General features: G+C 42.7%; 1 protein-coding gene across 1 annotated transcript; it reads right to left on the bottom strand.

Moving 5' to 3' along the window:
- Positions 1-16: 16 nt before the first annotated feature.
- LOC127023965 (ATP-binding cassette sub-family A member 9-like) lies at positions 17-26,620 on the bottom strand. The gene is made up of 39 exons (XM_050908337.1): positions 26,506-26,620; positions 23,418-23,530; positions 22,682-22,892; positions 22,316-22,474; positions 20,665-20,765; positions 20,070-20,296; positions 19,115-19,253; positions 18,430-18,615; positions 17,711-17,843; positions 16,868-17,039; positions 16,072-16,130; positions 14,985-15,095; positions 14,318-14,493; positions 13,868-13,987; positions 13,383-13,521; positions 12,753-12,843; positions 12,020-12,159; positions 11,426-11,545; positions 10,710-10,869; positions 10,244-10,410; positions 9,680-9,807; positions 9,111-9,248; positions 8,432-8,545; positions 7,830-8,000; positions 7,553-7,666; positions 7,273-7,383; positions 6,608-6,676; positions 5,980-6,071; positions 4,874-4,994; positions 4,420-4,537; positions 4,069-4,160; positions 3,145-3,323; positions 2,582-2,657; positions 1,980-2,074; positions 1,249-1,368; positions 814-954; positions 557-636; positions 409-464; positions 17-283 (listed from the first exon to the last, which is right to left on the bottom strand). Exons 1-39 carry the CDS (start codon positions 26,618-26,620, stop codon positions 194-196), a joined length of 4,944 nt encoding a protein of 1,647 aa, XP_050764294.1. The 3' UTR covers positions 17-193.
- Positions 26,621-26,993: the final 373 nt, after the last annotated feature.

The following is a 26,993-nucleotide window of genomic DNA, read 5'->3' as shown; positions in this document are numbered from 1 at the left end:
CAGGCAACAATTTGTCAAAGGATAAAGGCTTTATTTATTAAAATAATAATTCATTCATTCTTTGTGAGGCAGAAAACCTGCGGAGCGGTATGTGTTGTGACACGGGTAACCAAGTCCTAGGGCTGCATCCGATCACACATATCAGTAACACTGATGAAATACGCTGAATATTTTCCTTTGTGGCTCCAAGGGCTCAGGGATGAAGTGGTATCTGCTCCACAGCCCCGCCGGATGCTGCATGCAGGTCGTGCTCCTCCGGGTCCCTGGTGAGGTCTAGAAACACCTGCAATGGGCCGCAGCGAAAATGACCCCGTTATTGCCACGGACTGACAGTATTTACGCTGGTCACAGGCTATTTCTTCTTTTTATACAGGCAGTTTCTAACCTGTAACTTCTACATCAGCATACCTGTTGCAAAGTGTGCAATGACAAGCTGTACTCCTCGAGCCTGAAATTCTGTTTAGCTGCGGAGGGATGGAGAAGGCATCCGTAAAAAACAAATCCATATGAACAATTTGAAAGCAATCTCCTTACTTAATTGATTGTTTCCTTTTACCTGCTTCTAGCTTGGAGAAAGACTGGGACAGAGGTAGTGCATCTTCCATTGGTATCTTGTAGATGAGCAAAGAAGAAGTCCTGAAAAAGTAATTAAAAAAAAAAAAAAGAATTCATCATTTCATGAGTCAGCACCAAGGTTTAGGGGTACTTGTAAGGTTACTGTACTCCCAGGTAAATTATTCAGCAAGGTCAGTAGGAGCAACAGAGCGTCCCAGCACAAGTCTGGGCTGGGTGGGCAGCCCACGGGGTAGTGACCTTTCTTGCCGAGCCGCACAGGGGAAGAGGTGCAGAATTTTGGCGTGGAGAGCATCGCTTTGCTCCGTGTCCGTCATTTTGACTTCTAGGTGGTAACTTGTGCCAAACTTACTTTTCAGATCCTCAAGGGAACCGATGTACCTGCAGAGGAGGGAAAACATTGCTCAAACCATCATAATCAGCAAATAAAGCAATGACTGAATATGAGCAGCAGATGTATGACCTCTTATTCATCAGCTGTTTATACCGTGCTGCTAAAACAACCTACCTCCTCACAAAACTGTTTGCTACACACTTGGGACAATCCAAACCAACATTTTCTATTAGATTAAGAAGGAAAAAAACCCAAACAACCCAAACCCAAACAAACCCCCCAAAAAGCCCAGACTAAAAATCAGGTGGCATCCCGGTGAGCGATGCGACTCCGGTGCCCACCGTAGCTGCCCCGACACCAGGATGGCCACCCGGTCACACATCGCCGCCGCCTCCTCCAGGTACTGCGTGCTGAGGATGGCTGCCCGCTCCTTGCTTTTCATGGCGGTCTGAATCACTTTCCTGGGAACAGAGGGACCACAGTTGCTTCCCAGGAATAGCCAAAGAAAATCTCCTGGTTTATGTCTCCCTCCCAAAAAACAACTGAAGTGATAAAATTATAAAAAGTGGATGACTATTTAAAAGACTTCAGTTATCTTGCTTAAAGGTGACATGTGGATGCCAATGCTATGTTGCAATTTGTCATGTCAGCATCCCTCCAGATTTTACACTTTCAGTGTAAACTGTTGATGAAAAGCTAGAGCAAGGACTAGGGCTGAATGACAAAAAGGAAGAACCACCTATAATTTTTTCTCTTGCTCTGAAGAAAACAGGAATTTTTGTCTTTTGTACCAAATGCATGGGTTCAGCTGGCACCTACTTAGATTTTTTTGGGTACACTACCATTAAGATTACATCTGATGGTTAGCAAGGGCTTACTGCCTGCTGAGTAAGAAGTTTAGCGAGTGGCCCCCCATCTCCTGTGCATTAGGAAAAAGGGAAAATACAGATGTACCCTGCCACCGAGGCAGAACCTCTTTGCCTGCCCAACGGTTGCTACAATAGGGAGGGTAAGACCCATCCCGTTAAATCTGTCACACACTTCTCAGTTCTGCTAAAACAGGGCTGCTCACCACATACGGCGCTGCCCTTTCAGGTCCATGCCCGCTGATGGCTCATCCCAAAGCATTACCGTCGGATCTCCCAGGACGCTCAGCGCAAAACACAGCTGAAATCGGAAAGACACCGAGGTCAGGTCAGGTCTGCTTTTACTTTACCTGCAAAACTGGTGAGTTGTCCTGCTACATCTTAATCCCTGTGAATCTTTTAGAAGCTGAAGCTCTTGATTCCAAAATGCAGGAGGAACAGGGATTCAAAAAAACCCACCTCAGGTGTTCTTAGTTAACATTTTAATCTCCCAAAATCAGTTTTCCCTATACTCCCAAGCCTGCCAAAGATCTGAAAGTGGTTTTCCATCCCATTTACTGGCAGGTGCACGTGGTGGGGCATGGAGAGGCGATTACCTTGTAAATCCAATTTGTGGTTAGCATTTACTAAACACACAACATGGGAGAGTGGGGAAAGAGGTGGGGGGAATCCCGCCAGGCTGGATTCAAAGGCTATTGATGAAAACAAATGATGCCAGAAACCCACTCTGCTGAAGCTTTTCTGTGCATGCGTTCAAGGAAGAAAGAGCAGGATTTGCTCAAGTAGCAAACGCAAATCTAACACATACCTTTCTGGCTTCTCCAGCAGATAACCTCCTAGCTGGGGTTGTTAAATGCTTCTGGAGATCCAAGGCCTTTGCTATGCTGTGGGGAATGGAGAGGAAAAATACTGAAATGACCACCTCTGTTTGCTAACGCTGTGGTCAGGGGTACTGAGGAACCAGAGACGAACATACTTGGTTCGGCTGATACCCATCACCGTGGGTTAATTGGTGATTTTACTCCTAGCTTGGACGATAAATTAAGGGATTTTTGCAGAAACTCAAGACAGTAAGCACAGCTAATGAGAGAAGTGAGTTATTCATGTAACTGGCCATGAACTGGAGCAAGTTTAATTTTTTTCTGAAGTTTTCTAGATAAACTAGGGCTAAAATCTTCATTGACAGGGGATTGAGAACAGTCTAAAGTAGCAGATCTCATCAGAAGGCGATCCCGTTTCTCCAAGGTAAAGAGGCATTGAAGGTGCTGTCTCTTAATCACACTACCCAGGTTTGTTAGCAGAACAACCTTTCCCTGTCCTATACCTCTGGAGAGAAGAACCACCAAAAGCTGAAATCATTTGGCTTTGTACCGGCTGATGATAACAGCTGCATCTTCTTTCCTCATCCCTCTCACGGCAGCGTACGCCTCCAGATGCTGGTCCACCGTGAGGTCCGGCCAGAGCGGGTCCTGCTGCGGGCAGCAGCCCAGGCATCCCGGGCTGCCCTGCCCCGGGGAGGAGGCAGTTGCATCGCGGCCCTGGAGCAGCACCTGCACAGACACACACGTCTCTGTAGGTGTGGTGTGTTATTCTGGGGCGAATCAATGAACCCCTTGGAAACGCAGTAATGCTTTCTCCCGTGTTGTGAGGAACCTCATCAGCACATGGGAAAGGAAGGCCAGCATCACTGGAGTGATCATCTCCATCTACCACGGCTTCTGCTCACTTGAATCCAGGACAGCGTTTCCACAAAACCAAACAGTATTTACTACCATAAAACTTTGGGTAATAGTACCAACATGAGACTATCTTTTCCTAGTAACACTTTTCTATTTCAAACATTCAGTCCCAAATCTGTAACAGCAATGGTATTTCCCCTCCCCCAGCACATGTCATTAATCATCCTGCATATAATTAAGTGATGGATCGTTCCTGGCCCAACCCTGTTCACATTCGTTTTCAATTTCCTGGTTTTGCAAGGCTGTTTATGAAAAATGTTATCTTTTTTTAGATGTCAACATTTCTTACAGGGCTTGTGAAATTTCACGATGGGTTTCAAATGCACACCGAAGATTTTGTGTAGCTCAAACCCTTAAGTCTGTAACATTGATTTTGATGAAAACTAGAAAGTGCTTCGAGTAAATCAACACTTTCTTCTTACTTCTGTAAATATCCAGGGTTGCATGTACATAAATTCCCTGACTTAAGTGCTGCGTTGCCGGCTTGCCTTATCACATCCTTAATTTATAAAGGTATCAAGGTCATCCCACCAGCTGCTCCAAAGGAATCACCTACCTCCCCAGCAGTCACTGCTATGTCTCCAGAAATCATGTTTATAGTTGTGCTTTTTCCAGCTCCGTTGGGTCCTAACAGACCTAATACTTCTCCTGGAACAAATATGCAAGAACTATTAAAAATAATTATTATTAACAAGACCTTCTTCCCTGTGTGCGAGGCAGTATCTGAAAGTACAGTAGGAGAAAGGGTTGTTTATTAACTTATCCCCATAAATTAAAACCATGAACATAAGGAGTCTGTGTTGGGTCTGGTTGCACACAAGAAAATTCTAACAAAAATATGGTCTCCAAATGTGACCTTCACGTTAGATTTTAGTCATTTACAGGGAGTGCATCAAAATGCTCGAACCTTTTTTAACGCTAAAAGAGACGTTTTTGACAGCAACTTTCTTCTTTTTCTTAAAGATGGAACTGGCTTTCTTGTCTTCATATTCCTTGCGCAAACTGTTGACAACGATAACCGACTCCTGTAAAAGGGATGAAGTGGGAAATAAAAACTCTCCTCCTATCCCATGAGACAGCTCATCTGTTCTTACCATTAAGTATGACTCTTTAAAGAGAAAATTTCTAAATTAAAAATCCAGGAAACAGAGCAACAGGAAAAAAAAGGAAAAAAAAGTGGAATGGGAATAAAAATATAGTGCCAGCTAAACTCCTTCTGGTGCCAGGGCGACCGTGGGTTGGATGGTGAGATGTGCACTTGGACACCAGATCAGTAAATAACAAGTGCATGAGCTAAGAAAGCAGAGACAGACCTGAAGATGGAGAATGAAAAAGAAAACAAGGCAGAAGGCTGGCTTCACCTCCTCTTGCTGCAGGGAGGCCATCACGCTCCTCACCCTCTCCCTCTCCGCCTGGACTTCTGGGGACTCCTCCCCAGGGTGGTCCCTGTTCTGGTGGGTGACCGCTCTCCTCTGCTGGATCCTACGAGCAGAGGAGGGAGATGGTGTCACCGGGAATCACTTCCCAAAAAGCTTGGTTTTACAAGTTTTTTTTCCCCCAGGGCAATGCTAATGCAGCACCCCACAAAATTTCTTTGAATCCAGGGAGCTGTTCTACAGACAGTGCCTGCTCAAATATTTATTCGTGGGGGGGAAAAAAAAAAATCCCACTGGCATACATGAGAAAATAAAGGCCAGCTTTAGCTTTTCCTTCATCAGTAAGTATTGACTGGTCCCCTGCTTGACACATGCCAATGATCTGTTCAAGGAGAATTAAAATGCATGGGGCAGGTTTTTGAAGCTATTTGGGCATCTAACTCCTAGCTGAGTCACATTCGTTAATGTTTGACAGTTTAATATTCTTTACAAATCTTCCCCCACATGACTTAGGTGGTCAGTCGCACGCTGTTGGCGACAGATAAGCAGAGAGCAGGTAGCAGACGACCCCAGCCTGATGAAGCTTTAGGGGAAGTCTCCATCCTGCAGAGAGCAATACTGACACGTTTGAAAAGGAGTTAAAACATTGGATTTCAATTTGTAACAATTAATTTAGCCAGCTGTAGTGAAATGTCCTGAAACCTCAGCTATGAAGCTTAATAAAAAAAAAGCTTAAATCACACTTATTATTCTCTTTAGGACACTGTAGTTCAACTGACCTTCTACACCACATGCTGGGTGGGAATTTGCCTCCAGACACATGCAGGGAAACTCCAGTAAGTAAAGTTGGAAACCGTAATGACCCAAAGGAATAAAAAAATCCCTCCCTTCATTCTCAATTTCCTCCCCTCCAGATAAACTGGTTAAAACTAAAAATATGAACTTTGTCCAGACTTTGCAAAACTGTTTTTAAGTTCACTCCTCCCCTCCTCCTGCTGTCAGGGGGTCCTGCCTGGCTGTGCAGCACCAAGCCCACCCCGCAGACCGGGGTAACCGTGGCTCGCAAGGCACCCCAGCTGCCCGGCACATACCTGAAGACGGGATCAAGTCTTGTAACTGCTTCTCCATATCTCATCTCCAAACAGCGCAGGAGAAAAGCAAAAATCACACAATGGATGTAAGGCTAAAAAGCAAAAATGAATTAGGTTTGTATGGAGACAAGGTAACACCACACTCGATTAATTTTAATAAGGGGATGCAGGGACCTATCTCATTTACTTCAGCTATTGAAAAGGTCCAAAAGGGGAAGAAGTTAAATTGATGCTTCGCATACATTTCCGTCTCATAGGCAGATCATTTGCAAAAGCATTGACTTCATATTGCGGTTTTAGCTCAGAGAATCTGCACCCCAACAGGCATGCTACAGGATCAGAGATCACATCTTTCTTTTGCAGAAGCAGCATTAGACTGATTAGTTGATTAATAATATCTCTGCCTTATACGTGAGCTCCACTTAATCCCCCCACCATTTTTGCACATATGGTACAGCATCCAGGGGTCACATGAGACACAAGCCCATGATTACTTGGATGTACCTCCCCTGCCAACATTTAATGTGAAACTTTGACCACATAACTCGTGCTTTAATTATGGGAAGAGTTATGCAAGTCCATTGCATTAGAACAAAACCAAAACAACCATCATCAAATTGCTCCTTACTGCAAAGACAGCTACGAAGGTGTGATTCCATGACTCAAGAAGACCGATATTGTGAAACAGTAAGAAACGCTACAAGAAAAAAATATCAGTCAGTCAGAGAAATTCCTTAGCACAGTGTGCCTCAGTGCAGGGTCAGAGCAAGTGTGGGATGTAGGGATGCTTAGCTTTTCTTCAGGATGAGATAAAGGAGCTTTGATCTATACTTTTTTGGGGGGGTTCATACTGCTTCAAAGAGCTGCAGCTTCCCTGGCTACGGCTAATTCAGCGGTGTCTCAAATCAGCCAGGTTAGAACGACCTTTTCCATCATTGCTTCCCTCTTCCCAGTCCTTTCACCTCCTTCTGTCAGCTCACTTCATCCTTCCAGGCCTTCCCTCTCCAGCACCTTCCCCTCCCACGCTACCCTGGCTGCCAAAATACAGTCATTGTAACAGCTTTTTGTAACTAAACAAAATGAAAATATCCCAGTCAAACAAAGAATTAATAAGTCAAATCTTGGTCCCTTCTCTCACTCCCCAGCCTGGACCTTTTCTTCTCCTGTTGTCTTCTCTCACTCTGTCTTTTTGACAGTTGGCAATTTGAGACAGGGAATTTGGAAAGAGCCTCTTGCTTTTCCAGTTCGCACCATTAGGACCATTATTGAATTTAGTAGGACATGTTTACTTACTGGTGTAGAGAAGATCAACCAGCCCAGCACTGGAAACACAGGAATCACTGCAGAGAAGGTGAAGTAAAGTGCGTCGTGTAGGTCACTGAGCATATAGAGAGTGAAATTCACCTGGAACAAAGCAGAAAAAGTATTTCCAATATTAATGTGTTTTCCTAAAAAATAGGCTATTTGTCACTGATTTGGGTTATTCTGCTGAATATCGGTATATTTGAAATGAAACCTCAAGTGGCAAGATGTGTAAATCAAATACTTCAGAGTGAAGATTCACTTCACTTACCAGAATGAAGATGAAAGACCAAATGTAACGATTGCTTCGTCCCATGCGAAATTTAAAGGCAATTAAATAGACGAGGAGGACAAGAGATACTCCGTAACCAATGATGCAAATGATCTAGAGATAGAGGCTGATGTCAGCGACAAGGAGATGGATGTGGATATATGAAAACCTGCCTAGAGCAGTCCGTTTCAGTTAAAATATTTAAAGGAAAAACTCACTGCGAAAACAAGGGAGGGGGATTTGTGTCTGCCCGTTTTCCCACATGCAAAGAGCTCACCAGGGGCAGCACGGTGCTGGCCTGCAAGGGGCAGATGCGGTTGAAGAGCAGCACAACCCCAAACATGAGGCACACCAGAGTCCAGAAGAGCGGGACGTCCACCAGTGCCTGCCCACACCAGTATGCCGAGGGGAAGAGCCCCGCGAGCCGCAGCTGGGCGCGAGCCTGGAGCTGTGAAAGCAAATGGGAAAAGGGAGCTGATTTAGAAGAGCCTGAAACATCATTCCTGCTCCTCCTCCTTCTCCATTACTCTCACTCCTCCCTTCCCTGGCTGAGCCTTCCTCTCCTTTCCAAACACTTTCAATTGTTTCTTAGTTCTACTATTGTTTAAAAACACTTCATTCTTAAAAAGGAAAAAAAAAAAAAAAAATCCTCCTGACCCCAAAATCTTTGTTAACACCCAAATTGTTCTGAGCCCCAGCTGATTCCCTGAGGTGCAGGGTAACACGCTTTGGTACAACACTGTGCTCATGTGGCTGCGTTTCTTCTAGTATCCTACCTAGAAATGCTGGCCAGCCCACTGGTACGGGAACTGCTCTCCAGAGACATTGCATTTGCATTCACTTCTTGTGTAAGACCACTTTCAAGCGCATGCTTTTTACCTTGTAATCCTCCATGCTGCTCACCGCAAAGTGAGGAGGCAAACCGGCAGCCAAAATCAGCATGTAGCTGAGACAGATGAAAAAAACATTGCTCTTTATTTCTGGGCTTTGTGTCTGTGGAAGAGAAATTCAGAGTCATCAGGAATCAACAGCTGCCCAGGGAAAATCTGGCTAGCTCGACGCTCATAGGATGGCTAAACACGCAAGTGAGCAATAACGCTAATGAGAAGTCATTTGTGTTTAAGAACACAAAACAAGGCAGTTTAAAAAAAAAAAAAGCATTTAGCATCTTAGAATTTGCAAAAAGTATTGGAATTACTGTAAATTGTTGAGGATAGAGACCATCTTTTTGATGCTGATTCTTGCCAAACAGATGCTGAAGAAGGGTGGGGTTTGCAAGTATTACCGTTGTGTTCCTACCATATTGCCACATAGCACGAGCTTAAATGTCTTATGGCACTGAAACCCTATAGAGCTCTTACACACTGCAGAAGCAATTGTCATTAAATAGCACCGGTATTGACTGCCGAGCAATGCTCCCAGGAACTGGCCAGCAGTTGGACCACTGACCCCAACCCTTGGAGGTTGCTCATCCAACCAGGTTTCCAACCCATCCAGTCCTTATCACTTCAGCACGGCTATTTCAATTAATTTTCACCAAGAAAGGCAGGACACTCACACTGTAAAAGGGCTCACTCCAGACACGGATGCGCGCGGTGGAATTGAAGAGCCTTAGGAAGGTGTTGCTGAGGATATTCACGAGCACGGGGAAACAGTTGATGGGTTCTGCACTGCACATGACGGTGAATCGGTAGCTCTGAAGATGTAAGAGCAAAAGACGTTACCTTCGTGCCCGTGAGAGGTTTGAGGAGGAGCTGACCGCAGTGAGGGGTTTAGAGAAAAGCAATGACAAAGGCGATCAGACAGTTTTATTCGTGGGACCGCGGAGACCTGCAAGTGTGCTAACAGGTACCACGAGCAAAATGACCGATAAAGACAACAACTTCTGGAGAAAAGCACAAAAGACTTGCATTAACACTTTTCTCTAAACATCACTGTAAAGAAGCACGCAGTGGAAAGAATCAAATATAATCCTGGTTTCCCACAAACAGGACTACCGATATTATTTAATATGTCAAACAAATATTCTCCGGTTTGCTGGTGTGTGTATTTCGCTGTGCCTCAGTTAAACACATTTCAGAAAATCCTGTTGACATACAGGATGAAAGAAGAAAAAATATCCCTCACCTTGCCTTCCAGGGATATTTTTATAGCTCCATTATGTAGTGGAATGCTTGTGATGTTTTTCGGAAGAGTTATTTCTGGGATTATGCTTTGAGTCTTCAAAGCAGCAACGAAATCCTCAATTTCTGATCCTGAAATCAAGTCAAGAACTGAAATTAGAGTAATTAGAGTTTTTTCTTTAAATATAAACAATTTCATATGAACAAGTTCCCACTTGCAAAGCAGAGGTATGTTTAAAAACCCCAAACATTCAGAATCTAAGCAAACTTATATTTTCTCTATTTTTTTCTATTTTAATTAAACTGGTTAAACACAATGTATGTTTCCATACTTAGTTTGTTTATTTATTTATTTTTTTAAATTTGCCTGGTTCATTACTCTTTTAAATATTGGCTATTCAGTTATCATCACTAAAACTGGATTTGCTTTTGCTTAAAAGAAAACACCTCTCACAGACGCAAATATATAAAGGAACATACAGAAAGAGTAAGACACAGTTAGTCTATCAACTCTAAGAGGACTCAGAGTGGTACAGAAAGTGAATCAACATCACATGTTCTTCTTCACCTGTGTCATTGAAGATGAGAAGATTTGTTGACTTATTTTGAATTTTCTCTTCAGTGGGAAGAAAATATGAGCTAGCTGTGATTTCCCAGTTACTGGAGCTGTCCCACAGTTGAAATCCAATGAAAATCATCAGCATTGGAAGGATAAATATTCCAAAGAACAGCAATCTAGATGGAAAAACAGACCATAAGCGGGTCCAGGGGAACTCCACCTTTAACTAATTATGTGATTTATGTTGAGAAAGAGAAGGGGAAATTTAAAACTTAAGCAATTCAGAGCTCTACCAATAAGTTCCGACTGTCCTTATTACTGCAGCTTTTAAATATTTTCCACCTAATTCTCTGCGTCCAAACATCTCCACCGCTATTTAAGCCTTCCCTCAGTCACTCAAGGGAATGATCAAATCCTTTGAAAAGCACCAAGCCAGCACGAGGGCTGCAGAGTAGGCAAGAGCTCCCGTACTTACATGGACCTGAGAAACTTTCCTTCGTGCTTTAGTTTTAAGAAGCGAACTCTCATCACGGCACACACTTGCTGCCTCCAGAGCGCCATCCCGCTCACTGCCACGCTCTCCTGTTCGGAAGACACCAGGAGGCTGTGGTTTCTCTCCTCGAGGTCTCCATCTTCTGCGTGTTGATCACAAGAAATACCATTATCCACAAAGAGCGTTCAAAGGACACATTTTAATCACAATCAATAAAGATCTTCTGTTCTGAATAGAGGAACGCTTTTATTTTTTTAGCCAGAAAAGAAACAAGGGCAGAGAAAAGGGGCCATAATTTATCCAGAACATAATTTACATCAGTGAATTCAGACTGGCTGAACCTAGGCTTGTATGGCAACACATCCAATATCTTCACTGGCCCTGTGAAATGCTTTCTGGCTAGTTAGCTCTTCCCACCTCATGGTCTGGGCACTATACTCTTCAAAGGCAAATACCCTTCCAACATGAGTCTTCAATTCTTGTGCTTAAAAGCCTGTGGGAAGTCAAGACTGAATCATCTAGACTTCTCCAAGAAGATATTCTTCACTAAAGGAAAGTTGAATACAAGTGCAACTCTTGACCTACCAAAAACTACCAGAATCTACATTTAACAGAAACTCCTTAGATATTCAATTAAAACACATGTATATATGGAACCTTAATGGTACCATGCTTGCAAATTGGAGACAATGTTTTACCTTCTCCATCGATGGCTTCCTCATGCTCCAGCTTCAGGAAAACATCTTCCAGGGTTGTCCTGCTAACCTCATAATTAACCACCCCCTGCAAAAGACTGCTCTCGAGATGGCTGAACAGATCTGCATGATAGAAACAACCAGACTCAGCCCAGCAACCAAGGCTAGCGTTGAGCAAAAACTCAGACTGGCATGATTAACGTTGTACATTCTAGTATTCACATCGTTAATCTCCATAATTTAAAAACCATGGCAAAATTATTGTGCTCTTTAGAGGTAAATAGTAAAAAATGCAGAGTTCTTGATTACCATGGGCCTTCTGGGTGGGAGAAATCTCATCCTGAAACCAGAGGAGACTCAATGGATTTTAGTTGTAGATTAGCTGGTGGATTTTCTTTTGTTCATCTGCATTATTGATATTAGCACGTCCATTAGAGGCTTTCTTTAAGGCTGACGTTTATGCAGCTCTGGGCTTCCTAATCCCATGCAGTATGGACCAGGGAACATAGTAATTCCCTTCACAGCAACTTTGCTTTCTGCTTTTCCCACCACTTGGTTTCCCTTTACAACCCTGGCACAACGACAAGCTTTTCTTACCTGGGAAGCTCTCAGTGTTTTCCAGAGGTAGCATATAACACAGCTCGCTCCCCTTCTGTCCTTTGAGCACGGCATTAGGGATGTACTGTCTGACCAGGGATGATGTAAGCTCAGGGTCACACAGGTCATTTATGCGCACCCTGTTTGTATTAAAAAGCAATTGCTATAATATTAAATGAGAAAAAAAAATGCATGCATCCTCCATTTAAAATACAAAGCCAGCGGTCGTTCTTCAAGCCACAGGGAAACCTCCAAAACTGGGCGGCATGTCAGTGGGGATTTTTATAGACGTCTGCAGTGCCCCTGGTTTTGCCATGCATGCAAGAAATAGTTGAGGTTAAGAATAATGATCCTGGCCAGTACTGCTAAACCAAGAACACAGAAATTAAAATCCAAAGAAAAACAACTTGACATTAAAGCCGTCGTACGTTACTCTGGCACCACAGAAGATGTGGAAATTGCAATTCATCTTACTCTGGTCCCCTTTTGGCTGTGAAGGAGGTTGCAAAGTCGTTTTAGCCACATGCTCAGAGCTTTCAGGATTGAGTTCCAAAGAAAAGCAGCTTGCTATCCAAAGCAACATATTTTTGGCAGCCTCAAAAGTCTTCTAAAATGAATTGTCAAGATTTCTACTACTCTATATAAAAACTCTATAGACACAGACTCTACAAGAAAATGCATCAACTAGAAGCTTTTCATAAAAAGAGTGATGACCAAAAAGAAAAGGATTTACCTTAAGTGGTAGCCAATTCCCCATTTTCTCTTCAAGTACAGAGATGAGCCGACACACTGTAATCTCCCATTTGAGAGGAAAGCTTTCCGATCTAAGGAGGTATGAATACAAAGGGTTTAGGGGGGATTTACAGCAGTGCAGTAGACTGACCTCACTCTGCTCCTTCTGAACTCAACAGACATTTTTATAATGAAGTCGAGAGGAGTAAAACCAGGCCAGTGCTGAAGGTTTTTTTCTTTTTAAACCGCTGCCTTTCTCCTAAGCATCAAGGTTAATCTTTTAGTTATGCATTCTCACAGGCTTGTGGAAAATTTCGCGTGCAGCCCAGGAGCAATAAGGCAATAGGAAAGATATTAATTCGAACAATATCACTAACTTGTGTGGGTCCTGCTAGTGATATATCCAGATAATATGCAACTGCTTCATCCTGAAGCAGAGCACGAGCAAGGTCCTGGAGGGGCACATCAGTCCAACTTTAGCCTTTGCTCAGCCTAGGTTGGGTGGTCGCTATCAGACAAAACGTGTCCGTGAGCACAGACTGCATCATGGCGGGACCCATACGTGGGCTCTGCAACGGGAAACCCTCCTCTGCAAACCATAGTCAACCACAGTGCAAAAATCTGGGCTCACCAGCATGAGCATCGGCCTCCTCCATGGACTGGGTTGTGAAGAGCGTCACACGTCCAGGCTGGCGTTCCTTCAGAAGGCTCCACACGTGGTGCCTGGAGCAGGGATCCAACCCAGCCGTTGGCTCATCTAAAAGCAACACCTGGAAAGGCGAACAAGATCAGACCTCATGTGTCCAAGCCGGCATTTCCATGTTTACATCATTTCATTTCATGCTTTTGATGATCTCACTCTAAGAATAAAATGCATCCTCAAATATCAGACATTTTTATTGCTCTTTCTCCCATTATAATATTATTACCTTTTTAATTTAAAATATGGTTCTCATTGACCTAGATTCTTCAATCCTTCCAGCAGCCAAGTGAATTAGTAGGTCAGCAGACTTGGAGTGCCAGGGGAAAAGTACAAATGTCTGCGTGCCAAGTCAAAATGCAAAGCTACATGCTAAAACAGTACGCATTGTGTGTGTAAATATTACTGGTCCCTACCTGGGGATTCCCTAAAATTGCAATTCCAAGAGACAATTTTCTTTTTTGTCCCCCACTCAGAGTATCAGCGCGAACATCCTGAAGGTCGGTGAGGTCCAACATCGTAAGAACTTTCTGCACCTTGACAATATACAAAGACAAGAGCCAGATTTCCAAAGCACCGGTCGCATTTTAATTCATAAAAGGCTACACACAGTACAGGAGAGTATAACTTCAAGATTTAAAACTTATCTACTCTAAATGGCTTTGCTTAGAGATAAATACTGCAAATCTGAATTCTAACTCTTATGAGATGAGGATAAGAAAGAATTGAAAAAACGCTTCTCCCCTGAATTAGGGTTGTCCTCATTTCCACAGAACAAGATGCTGGTGATAATCTTTTATAAAGAAAGCTCAAACTGTCCAAGATGTCATAAAACAGAGGTCAGTGACTAACAAGCACATACCAACCTCTTGCTCTACTTCCTTCCGCTGAATCCCCTTGATGTGAGCAAAAGTTCTCAGGTTTTCCTTCACCGTTAAGTCTTCAAAATGCAAATTAAATTGGGGACAAATCCCAACCATTGCCTGAATTCCTTCCATATCCCGTACTTCAGAAACTTTGTAGTTGTATATCATTGCAGAACCTGCACACAGGAATGAATGAAACAAATTTCATACTGTACAGTATTTCCCAGTTATAAGGGGAAAGCAGACTGCTTTGTGTTCATACCTTTGACACTAATTCCAGCATTGTGGATGTTTCTCAAGTGTTTAAAAAAAAAAAAAAAAAGGGGCAAAATAACTTTGTGTTATCCAAAGCTTTAATACCACTCAAAAATATTTCGGAGCACCAAATCTCTCCCTTAAGACCTAAACCATATTTCCTATAGGTATGCAGCTCATGGAAAACATCAGGCCATCCAGATGGAGAAATAACCATCTGTGTATGCTTGCACACATGAGCGCATCCACAAGGGATGCATTAGCCCTGAAGCTCGTGTTGAAGGAGCAATCTGCACTGACAACAAGCCAGACTGAATGACTGAGGCAAAACTTGCTTTTTTGCATCTTTACCCCCTTACACTTGAAAAAACAAACAGCTTCTCCTCTTCAGCATTCAGGTCCATCATCTTACCTGCTGAAGGCTTGGAAAATCCACTGAGCACATTTAAGAGAGCAGTTTTTCCAGATCCATTGTGACCAAGTAATGCAGTGATCTGGCCTTCATATATATTTAAGGACAAACCTAGAACAGAAATAGGATAACATTAGGATGGAAGTTTGTGAGCAATGGACGTGTACCTGTAGCTTTCTGCCAAGTATGGCAGAGGAGTGACATTTCTTTTGAAGCTGAGAGGCAAAAACACAGATCCAAAAACACAGGTTGCATCTTCAGAAGTTAGGACTAAACTTAGTAAGGAACTTGCAGTCATGTCTTGATTGAATTGAGGGAACAAGTGTATTAACTTCAATATTTAAAGAATTTTGACTTCTGTTTTCTACGAGGTTCATAACCTTTTATTTTAGCATGGCTCAAGAGAGAGTCCACAGAAAGAGAAGAGCCCAGAGCCTTTCCAACAGGTGAGATTTCAAGAGTTATTTCAAAGCAGCCGGACTTTGATACCTCATTTCCTTTTAAAAAAAAGACTTTGTATTTTTGTGGGTTGTTTGGGTTGGTTTTTTTTTTTTACTCAGTATAAACCTTTCAGACCATATTGATATTTTCACGGTCACTGGGAGTTCTTGTTAAACAAAGGCATTTAACAAATATCCCACGACTATGCTGTGACTATGCCAACTCCTTGCATACCTGCAGCAGTTGGCAGATGTGCAAGTGCTTGGAGAACACTGCCCAGCCAGTGACAGCAGACTCGGCTATAGCCAGGGACCAAAAAACCAAGTTTTGTTTGCCCAAAATAGTTTACGTTTTGAAAGGGAGGTTTGAGAGGGGATTTTTAGAGTGGTTTAACACTGCGAAACCCACAGCTTTTAAGGAGACTTCTACTGTTGGAAAAAATAATAAAAAGTCATTTACCTGGAGTGAACGGGAAGATAACAACCTGGTAGAAATTTGCCAGTAATTTACCCCGGCAGAAATAACCATTGCATAATGTATTTTAACAGTGCTGGAGCAGAATTAGGTGCATCCAGTACATTTCAAAACAGTTTGGGTTCATATCTAGGGAAAAATGAAATTAAAAGAACTACAAAACCTCTCTTACCCCTTAAAGCTTCGGTTCTCTTGTCCTTCTTCTTGTATATTTTTTTAATATTGTTTAGTCTAAAGGAAAGGTAAGCAAGCCATTACTATTGAATCTCACAATCTTGACATGTTTCCTCCACCTCAAAATAACCTTTGAAAACTATTGGAAGAATATTTCTCAACCTCCTCCTCGAATTGGTCCTGCTTATTACCGTCTGAAGGAATTGCTTTATGTAATTCGTTTCTTTTACACTTAAAAGCAGAGTTAGCTCATGTACTTTTCTAAAAGATGTTTAAAAGATTTCAAAGTCAAACTCAATGAACACTTAGTGAATGAAGCAGATATAACACGTGGTTATATAATCAAAAGCAATGATTATATAATTAAAAACTATTATTAGCAGATTTATATTTGCTTTCTAGTAATAAGCAATGGGCAGCAACAGCAATGGGCCAAACTAGCCCCTTAAGGATGTAAATAACAGTATCTTGTGCAGCACACTCCATCAGCACTGTTCTTAAAGACGATGGTGATAGGGGAACAGACTCACTGCTGCTGCTCTGCAAAGAAGAACGTGCGGGGCAGCGAGTTGGTCCCTGGCACGGAGGATGCATCATGTCCAATAAATGTTCACATCCAGCTCTGGAGCAGAACGAAACACTGAACAAACCCTCCCTTTCACATGTTTGCCATTAACCTTATCTGTATATGTTAGATGGCTCAGTCTAACGTTTACCAGTGCAATATGGCTATGCTCTCTAGAGTCACATATAATGCGTAGCGTTATATTTTTCATGCCTACTGGAGCCTTTACCTAATTGCTTCCTTCCCATCAAAGCCTGGAGGCATCGGCTCGGTGTTATTGCTGGAGATAGGATCGTGGCTGCTCTCGCTGCCAGCTTGCACCCCCACGTACCCGCTCCTGGGCTTGAACCAGTACGACGGTCTCAGGAAGAACAAAGGCGGATATGGTACTCCGTACTTGCCTAATTCAGAAACAGAGACGGTGAAATATCAACCAAAAACTGCTGTCAACTCAACTTTGATAAATGCCATGTCCAGTCATCTCTTCGTCTATAGCTGCAGAATACAGACTTTCAGCAGCGTAAAAGGATTGGTAAGTTCTGCAATTAAAGTTGTCCACTCGTCCATATCGGTAAATGCAGGTGGGGAACAATCACAGCAAAGACCCCATTGACAACCTCTTTGGCCCAGAAGGTATAGGAAAATCAGGTCAAGTCCTACAACACCCTTTTAAACCCAGTGGTTAGGGCTGTGGGAGTAGGATCTCGGTGCCTCGCTGCAGGGTTTAACGTTCCTTTTGGAGCCCGTTTTTGAGGCAGGGCCAAATGAGGTAGCTACATGCACCCAGCTTCTGGGAAAACAGGATTCTTGCCAACCATTTTTTTTTCTGAGCAATACAGCAAATCCATCTTTCATCCCCTGATGTAACGCGGCAAGGCTCATTGCTGTTAGGATGCCCTTCCACAACCTGACCAGCTCGCTACCAGGACACCTTTTTTGTTGCTCCATGTAGATTACAGTTTTCTCAGCTCTATCCCACTGCCCCTTTGGCAGCTTTCCCCCTATGAGGGGAGAGGATTATAGAAGAAAAATGCAAGGAAATTTGTATTCTTTCCCTCACATTTCTACTTACCAGGCAAAACCTTATCAAAGTAGATGGCCAACAGCAAATACAAGACACTGTCAAGGCTCAGTATCATGTACAGTTTAAAGAAAGGGTACAATTCTGGTGTAAAGGCTGGTCCATATTTTTCTAATTTTACCATCTAGGGGGGAAAAAAAGCACAAGTCAGATGCAACACTTCCTTTAGCCAGAAATACTACATGCAAGCTACTGCTGTGTCATCATGACCGTTTTCGCCAGAAACCCATGCCCACTTGTGATCACGATGCTGTTTCTAACCAGGGCAACACTTTTTTATGACCACAAGTATCAGAAGTGCTTCAGTAAGCTGAATTCAAAATTGTGCAGAAGAAGTTACTACACCAGAAGAGTGATGCGCACGGTATTTGCTAAGGCAGCACTTCAAGACCTCACAGTTCTTGCAGATCTTGGTACCCACCAGACACATCCCACTGCTGTGATAATTTTCCAGACATCGAAATTTATTGTATATACAGAGCTGGTAAAATTCGTGATGCAGTTGACAGTCCAACTATATTTGTTACGAATTAGCGTGTACTTTTTGTAGTCAAGTTTTCTTTTTACAAAGCATCTAGGGCAGAGGGGTGTGATTGGGTCATCATGGCAATGCAAATTACATATGGCAGCTACTGTTATCTGGCAGAATTCTGCAGCATTTTTGCTGTGGGCTGAACTTTTATGATGTGCTGGCTTTATTTTGAACTTACCTGTGAGATGCCAGCTGTAAAGGCAAAAGGACTGAAGAGATTAAAAATCCATTCCGAAGATGGTGGTAGTTTTTCGAACAATGTCAAAAAGCCCAGCAATCCGAAGATGATGTGAAGGACAAATCCCACGAAACTGGCAATATTTGGTTGCTTTAACAATGAGCAGAGCATGAAACAGAAGTGAATCTGCAGCAGAGAAAACCAGTAGTTAACAGGCTGCATTTCTGCTGGCGATTAAAAAAAAACAACATGAAAATCCAACGAGCAAAATTAGAGACTCAACTGAGTTTCAATTGTCCCCTACAGATGCACATGGCACATCACAAGGCTTGCATCATTTAGCAGACAGCTTTGATATTTAGGGCAGGTCTATAGGGGCAGACAGATCGGAGCCCTCTCAGCCTCCCGAGGAGGCTGGATGCAAGGAGGCAGCCCCAGCCTTCCCATTAATGCAGGTGTTAGCACCTCTCTTTACTCTGATTTCAAGTCAGAATCTCCCAAAATGTAATAGGATTGATATATTAGCCTACAAATTATAACAACGAATCCCAGTAGTGCAGAAGTTTTTGCTACTTTCTCATATAATGCCCAGCCCTAGAGTACTCTGTAGTCTTTGAGTTTCAGATGTTTTAACTCGGAAATGGAAAAAATTGTGCATCACTTAAGAACACAAAAGCAGACTTACAGATGCTATGCCGTAAAAGAAATAAAAAAAAAATATTTCAAAAAAGTTGTAATCATGGATGACTTCTCTAATTGTGATCAGTGTCAGCAGACTTGCCGTTATGGAAATGTAAACCGTGTACAGCAAGCTCCAGGACAACCTACAAATGAAGGCACAGTTATTTTTGCCTCTGTACATGACAGCACTTGCCATGACATAGCCAATACAAGACACACTCTTTTTAACTCAAATACTTTGTAATTCCAAATACATTTCCATTTACAGTTTCCAGACAGGAAAGGTGCAAATATCCACGTCTTGCACCTACCCAAATCTCTGCAGATGCAATGATGCCGGCAAAGAGCCACAGGGCATCTTAAGCAGAGGCTCTGCAGCCAGGATCACTTATTCTTATGCTTTTCCTAATGATGTGAAATACTCATGCTCAGAAGACTTTGGAAGCCTGTTTTGATAGGCCCTACGTCCCTCCTGTGCTTCATCATTTGCAGTTTTCTCCAAAGTTTGTTGTTTCTTCACTTTTTGTGTTTTCTGTGTGTATCCACCCATTTCCTGGAGGCAAGCAACACCTCAACACCAAGAACCTTGCTACCCGCGTCTCTGCTACGTGAAGAGTGCTCTTTCTCTTTTTTTGGGGAGGAGAGCAGAGCTAAGTATAACAAACAACAACAAAAAATCCTGTATCAGAGCAATGTGCTCAGAAACTGAGGTCCTCCAGCAAACGGTACATTACAGATAAAAGCAGCAAAGGTTCTGCTTCAACAACATGCAAAACTTGGCTTCAGAGAGCCCAGACGTATGGTTAGGCAATTGCAAATGACTGCTGCTGGGGCCTGGGGAATTACTGCTTCTCCGCTGAGCGGTGGTACCAGACACACATCCATCCTACAAGCTAGTATATATCTTACGTACGTAAGATAATTCCTGTAATTATGCAGTTTATTTCTATGAGACTTACCAGAATGCGATATCTTGCAAACCCATTGCTCTCATTAATACCTTGAGCTTCTTTTTCTCTCTTATAACTTTCACTGATAAAAAGTACATATATGGGGAGAAGCACAATATAATGTAAATAATGAACCAAATATAATCCATTTTATACACAGGTTTGATCAAGGGTGATTTCAGACGGACGCCGCTAATTGACTTCATCTCTTCCCAGACAGAATGGTTTGTTTTCATCTAAAGAAAAGAAATCAGCCATTAATTTGATTTTCTGTAATGAAACAGCCAACATCAGAACAAACAGGCTTTCATAAGCATTAAAATCATTACTTTGTCAATAACAATGTTACATTTACAAGTGGCAAATAACCTCAATGTTTAGTATCTTTTTATATTGCCTTGTGATAAACACTAACGCTGCCTTGAGCCATGAGAATGATCTATCATTCTTTTAACTTTTGAATCACACTATGTATTTAAAAAGTTAATGATCACAGAAAATTAACTGGTTTGGTGGTTTGGTTTTGTTGGTTGGTTGCTTTTTTAAGTTTACAGATAACTCTGGAAAGAACAGAAAACATGTTTTCCATCATGACCATACTTACTTCTATGACTGCCGCATCAATGCTGGACTGCACTGATAGGAAACCCGCATACCAGTACAAAGGAACTTTGCAGTTACTTGATGAAAAACTGGAGCAAGTATCTGTGGGAAAGAAAAAAAATGAAGAATTTTATCTATATATTTCCATATATATGTGTATATAAACACTATTGCATAATGTGTGGGGTTGAAAATGTATTTGACCTAAGAGTCAGGAAATCAAGATTTAGTTTTAGTCAGCTTTTTTCCTGGAGCAGCCTTTTTTCTCCAAGAATAATGTGGTATTGGGAGTTGGTGGCTTTGGCTCCATGGGCCACCTGATGTGGCATCAACCCTGTCTTCACTGCTGTCCTGGTTTCAGCTGGGAGAGAGTTAATTTTCTTCCTAGTAGCTAGTACAGTGCTGTGTTTTGGATTTAGTAGGAAAATAGTGTTGATAACACACTGATGGTTTTAGTTGTTGCTAAGTAGTGTTTATACTAAGTCAAGGATTTTTCAGCTTCTCATCCCCAGCCAGCAAGAAGGCTGGAGGGGCACAAGAAGTTGGGAGGGGACACAGCCAGGGCAGCTGACCCAAATTGGCCAAAGGGATATTCCATACCATATGACGTCATGCCCAGTATATAAACTGGGGGGAGCTGGCCAGGAGGGGCAGATCACTGCTCAGGAACTAACTGGGCATTGGCCGGCAAGTGGTGAGCAATTGCATTGTGCATCACTTGTTCTGTATATTCTAGTTCTTTTAGTATTATTATTGTCATTCTGTTATTATTATTATCATTATTTTCCTTCATTTCTGTCCTATTAAACTGTCTTTATCTCAACCCACAAGTTGTTTTTTTTTTCCTTGATTCTCTCCCCCATCCCACTGGGTGGGGGGAGCGAGCGAGCGGCTGCGTGGTGCTTAGTTGCCGGCTGGGGTTAAACCACAACAACAGCGCAGAAGAGCCGGCCACGCTCAGCTCTCCTATTTTGGCAGGAGCCCAGGCTCAAAGCACAGCGACCGTAAATGTGCCCAACGCCGAGGGCAGGAGAGGAGCACCTCTAAGAAATCCAGAGCGCACTGGAGCTGGGGTCACATCTGCAAAGAGCTACTGACTTGTGTAGACAGAATAAATAGCCTCTCCATCATTTCCATTTTCCAAGACCAGTTCTTAGCAAAATACTTTTTTTTGCCCATCAACTGATGAACTCACTTGATTTTTATCTGATAATAAGCTTACTTTTTGTTTCGGATAGTTTACCACTGTTAGTCAGTAAATAGGGATGCATTTAGTCAAAGAAGTAGTAATGTTGACAAATGTGCGTGCAGGTTTATGTTTTAATGTACTGAATATATGTCTATGCACTATATGTTAGAAGTACATTAGTGCACACATAATGCTCATTTTCCAGGCATGATTTGACATGGTAAGACATAAAAGGGAGAGGGACAAAAAGGACTGTGGGTAATGTGTATGTGTTCTCAAAAACTTTTTTCTCTGACACTTGTTTCCTTCTAAGTGAACAAAACCTCAAATTCTAATTAATATCTTTCTTGAAGCATTTAGCAAATAAAGCCTTGATCCCTTCTGAGTGGCATGGCAGCACAGAGATCCACCTAAGCATTTTTTAATGTAAAATCAGGTTCTCTGGTTTCGTTTATTTTGTTACCAATGTGGTCAAAGGCATCATTTGGAGACACCACACTGTAGCTTTGAAATCTGAGACGGTAGGAGAAGTCATCCTTAAAAACAACACCAATAATGTCTTCCTCCAAAGTTCCTCTTGTTTCCAGTTTTTTCTCATTTTCCACCTCTTCTATTATTATACCTGTCATTAAAAAAAAAGAAAAGAAAAAAACCCACCACAGCTGAAACTTTGATTAGTCATGCAACAACATGAAAATGGGCATCAGCCACAACTTGTACCCTCAAAAATTGTGTTGCCCCAATGCTTTTCTCCCCCCACCACAACGAGGACCGTGTCAGGGTCAGTTCAGACCATGCAGCTATAACAAGGATTTAAGAGCAGCGCTACCCGTCATCGCAGAATCCGAAGCCACTTTGCTCATTATTTGCCTGGTGGTGTTCGTTACAGGCGTGTATGCGAGTGTAACTCCCGTAGCGTTAAAGGCTGGATCATCTAATCGTCCGAGGAAGTCGTAAGGGATTTCTTGCCGCGGGTAGTGGAATATCATACCTGACGATGTTTGTATTATTAAGAGAAAAACCACGGATGTAATCCATTCCTAGATGAAAGGAAGGAAATGCAGAGGTGAGTGGCAGGCCAGTGACTTGGAGGCTGGGTGGTACGGAAAGTGTCTTCAAGGACTCTTCTCATCCAGCGCTGATCTGGCTGCATGGTCCAGCTCCTCTGGCCATGAATGCCTTCTTTCTATAAATAAGAGCTGTTTTGCAGGTGTAGTAATTTTAAAATATGAGGAATGTTCCAAGTGAAAAACATGTTTTCTTAGTACCGGAGCCAGTGAGGTCTGCTGATAATTTTACACCCGTAATCATGAATTGGACATTGTGTTCCTCTGGACAGCGCAGAAATAGGATCAACAACCAAAAGCAATAAGCCAGCTTTGTAACAAGCCCTTATTATGCCGCGATATCGTAGTGTCACTGGAAGAAGCGTAACTGCTGACATTTTCCAGAGAACCACATTACCAGCTGAGGCTTCTCATATATCACCTAGCATAAAAACAATACAATTTAAAAATACTTTGTAGTGGAAATCCTAACTTCCCTTTCAAAGATCCAATACTTGCCTGAAAACTTTCTGTCTTCTTCCTCCACACCAGAAGAATATTTTTCCATAGGAGAGCATGGGTTTGCTGAAATATTTTTGAGGCTCTCTTGAATACCCCCTGCATTTTCCCAGCTAGGATGAGAAAGAAAATAATATCATTTAGAATAAAACAGATCACTGGAAGTTAATATATTTACTTGGGTAAACACCACTTCAGAGGAAGCCAATGACATGCCAAAGGCTAAGAACTTCTCTCCATTTTACAGTTTGGATGACCAAGGAGACGTTCGAAGGAAATAGTCCAAGATCACGCAAGGGAACAGAGAGCTGGGTTGGACTCAGCTGCCTCTTCCACATGCACAGATTCATCCTTCTTCATCCCAAAGAGGCTTTGTAGAAAGAGGGATTCAACTGGCTATAGTTTGATTCTTCCTCTACATAAAATTAACAACAGAAAAGCCAGTCTGTCCTGTACTAAAAACGTGAGAAGATTGAATGGCATATAGAAGAGAGAAGATATAAATTTTAATTTTCTTTTTTTTTTATGCAGTTATTCAAAATACTTAAAACATACATGATGTGCAGCAGCAGTGTCAAGTCCAGCTCCTGAGTGCAGTAGCTCTGGTTTACGCTGCACTTCTGAGCTCAGCCTCAGATTCTGCGTTTCTTGCAGTGAATTTATGTCTTGCCTTAGACATGCGGTTTGTTGGCAAGCCACTGCTCATCTGCTCTAGATATTGTAACTAGACCCTAAAACATCCCCATTACATACAAGCCTGCTCCCCACATCTTCTGTAGGGAGAAGGCAGCTGCCACCCAGGAGGACAAGTTAGAAACAGAGGTTAGATACTAAAAGCAGCCTAAAATAGATGCTGCCACTGTCTCCCTTAAGCAGGCTGGTAAGAGACCAATTTGTTCTGTTTTCACCCAAATGCTAACATAATGAATTATAACTCTGGTATAGCTAGAGCAGGGCAGCATTAAAACACCAATGTGTTTCTTTATATCCTCCTAAATACTGCGCAGGGAGCATTTATTGGAGGATATTTTTATGGGGAATATTTATTTCAGCTCCGACTTCGATCATGTGGCCAAGCAGCAAATATCCTGTGCAAGAATAACAGCAATTTGAGGGTAACTGGTTTCATGACCTTCCCAGAAGGAGAGCAGGGGAGGGAACCTCAGAACATGTTTTTGTATTTTAATCCTTTAAAATGGCTGAAACCAAAAATCAAAGCAACCTCAAACGCATAGTGCTCTTTTCCCCTTGGACATTATTTCCTGATTTCGCGGATTGGGCAGCTGGAGTTAATAAACGGTTCTACTACTCTGTTCCCTTCATTGTTTGTTTTTGGAAGAATTAAATATTTGCGTACTCCAGGGGTGATGGATCTAGAATCCCTGTTTACCCTCTGACTGTTAGCACAAGGCTTATCTCCCCAGCGCTCTCCTTTCCCTGCCCGGAGCTTTCTCCCGTGCTTCCCCACCGCAGCCTACTATGAAGGTGAAAGGCAATTAAGGAAGGGATTTCTAGGAAGTGCTACTTTTTTTGCCCAGGTCTGGATTGCAGTTGTTGTGAACTGAAAGCAGCCACCCAGCCCAGGATGTTGGGGCAGTAAGCAAAGGTTCATGCTGGAGTATTTGGATAACATGGAAAACATGATGGTCTTGTAAAAGCTGCACTGAATCTCTACAGACGTAACAAACACTTCATTAAAAAAAAAAGATTGAGTGAATCTAAAACTTTTTAGAAAATTCCAACTAAATTTGTATCAGTTTTAATCTTATTTCTGCCTGTGGAGCAAGAAGCAAATACCGCTGGAAGCTGCAACATGAAGCCAGAAAGTCAAACAAGTGATGCTGCCTACAAATGCCGCACGAACTTCATCAGGAAGGTTTTAACTTTCAAGTAGATATCAAAAGACACAAAATGTAAGCCGGAGAGATGCCTCTACAAGACCCGAGATTCAAAACTTCAGATTCAGAAGACAAAAACAAACATCAGAAATTTGTTTGGAGGGAACAGTGTTTGAGAGGCTTTAAGCCAGTTAAGAGCATCACTTGTAAAACTGGATGTCTCTGGAAGCATTTCCCTCCCGAGGGCTCGGTAAATGCACCCAAACTTCTTGCTCTCCAGGAACACGCTCCCTCGGCACTGCGATAACTTTTGCTGGGATCCCGTGTCTAGCTCTGTTATACCAAAGGTTGTCCCAGGAAGGCATGTCCTATATAACCACTTCATTTATTTACCGTCTCAGGGATTTCCTATTTGGCACCTCCTCCGACTTTTTTTCCCTCTAATAAAAACTTAACAGAGCATATTGTGATTAACTCCTAAAAGCAAGTTGCTCTTCAGGAGTACTGGAAGGAACCTCTCGATGCTGGCTACGAAGAAAGCAATGTGCGATGCATCTCGTGCTTCCCAGAGGAGCCGCCGGCTTTCCGAGAGCCAACGATTAATCCCTGCGTGTGGGGAGTGCAGAGGTGAACGTGCCTTCTCCATACCCTCCTGTTTGCCAGTTATTGCAAACACAAAAAACTGCATCTGGCCCCTGGGCAGCCCTGTCTTTAACTCCTGATAAATACGAGACAGATTTTTACTGACTCTACTCTTTTAACACACAGTTTTTGAAACAGGTTTTTTTCCTACTCTCAACTGGAGAAAAACAGCTCTAAGCCTGCCTTGTATCAAAGTTCAACACTTTAATTCATACAGAGAAGTGAAATTCGGGGGTCTGCACTTTTAGAAGCCTTTATTGGTGATAGCAAGGCTGGAGGGGGGGAGCAAAGGGAGGGATCGTTCGCTGGGAGGACCCAGCACTCAACCTGTGGCTCTTTGCCTAGAGCCAAACTACATCAGCGGTGAGAATCAAAATCCACGCACACCCAGAAAAGCAGAATATTTTTGCTCCTTTGCCTCTTAAACATTTTGATGCGAAGCTTAATGTTTGTCAGGGAACAGAGCTGGAAAGTACAGCTCTTACGCATTCAGCATAACACTGTATTAAAATAACAAGGAAAAAATTAATCACCAAACACAACCCCTGCATGAAAACGCCCTAGGTATAATTTTTCCCTTAACAAAAGAGAAATATGAAACTCCTTACCTGATAATGTGTTTTCCATTAGAAACACGTCTCCTTCAGCTCTGAGATGTCTGGGCTCTTCGTCTCTTTGCAGTCCTGGAGAGGGTTCAACGCTGTAGCACAGCCCGATGGCCATGCCCCTCTCCAGCCTGACGTCAGAGTCCGATCCCGGCGGTGCAAACACTCTCAACTCTTCTGAAGCAATGACCCAACCGGGGAGCAATACCTACAACCAGCTGGCCTAGAGCTCGCAGATACTAACGCGACGTTTTGCAGTATTTAATGTGACACGTGCATTGCGTGCGATATAACAGCATGTTGCTACCAGGCTTACAAGTTCCGGGGAGAGCCGCAGGAGGATAGCTGCGTGCCCTGAGACAGGGCGAATGCCAGCTCCCGATCGGTGCCAAAGCAACCTCGTCCCTGGCCGAGCTTCTCTGGAGGGAAAACTTCACCGCCTTCTCCCCATCTTGCTCAGAGCCTGAGTCAGCAAGCACTCCTTCCTCTGC

Source organism: Gymnogyps californianus, chromosome 19 (assembly GCF_018139145.2).
Source record: "Gymnogyps californianus isolate 813 chromosome 19, ASM1813914v2, whole genome shotgun sequence".
Taxonomy (NCBI): domain Eukaryota; kingdom Metazoa; phylum Chordata; class Aves; order Accipitriformes; family Cathartidae; genus Gymnogyps; species Gymnogyps californianus.
This window is presented reverse-complemented; position numbering and strand designations above follow the sequence as displayed.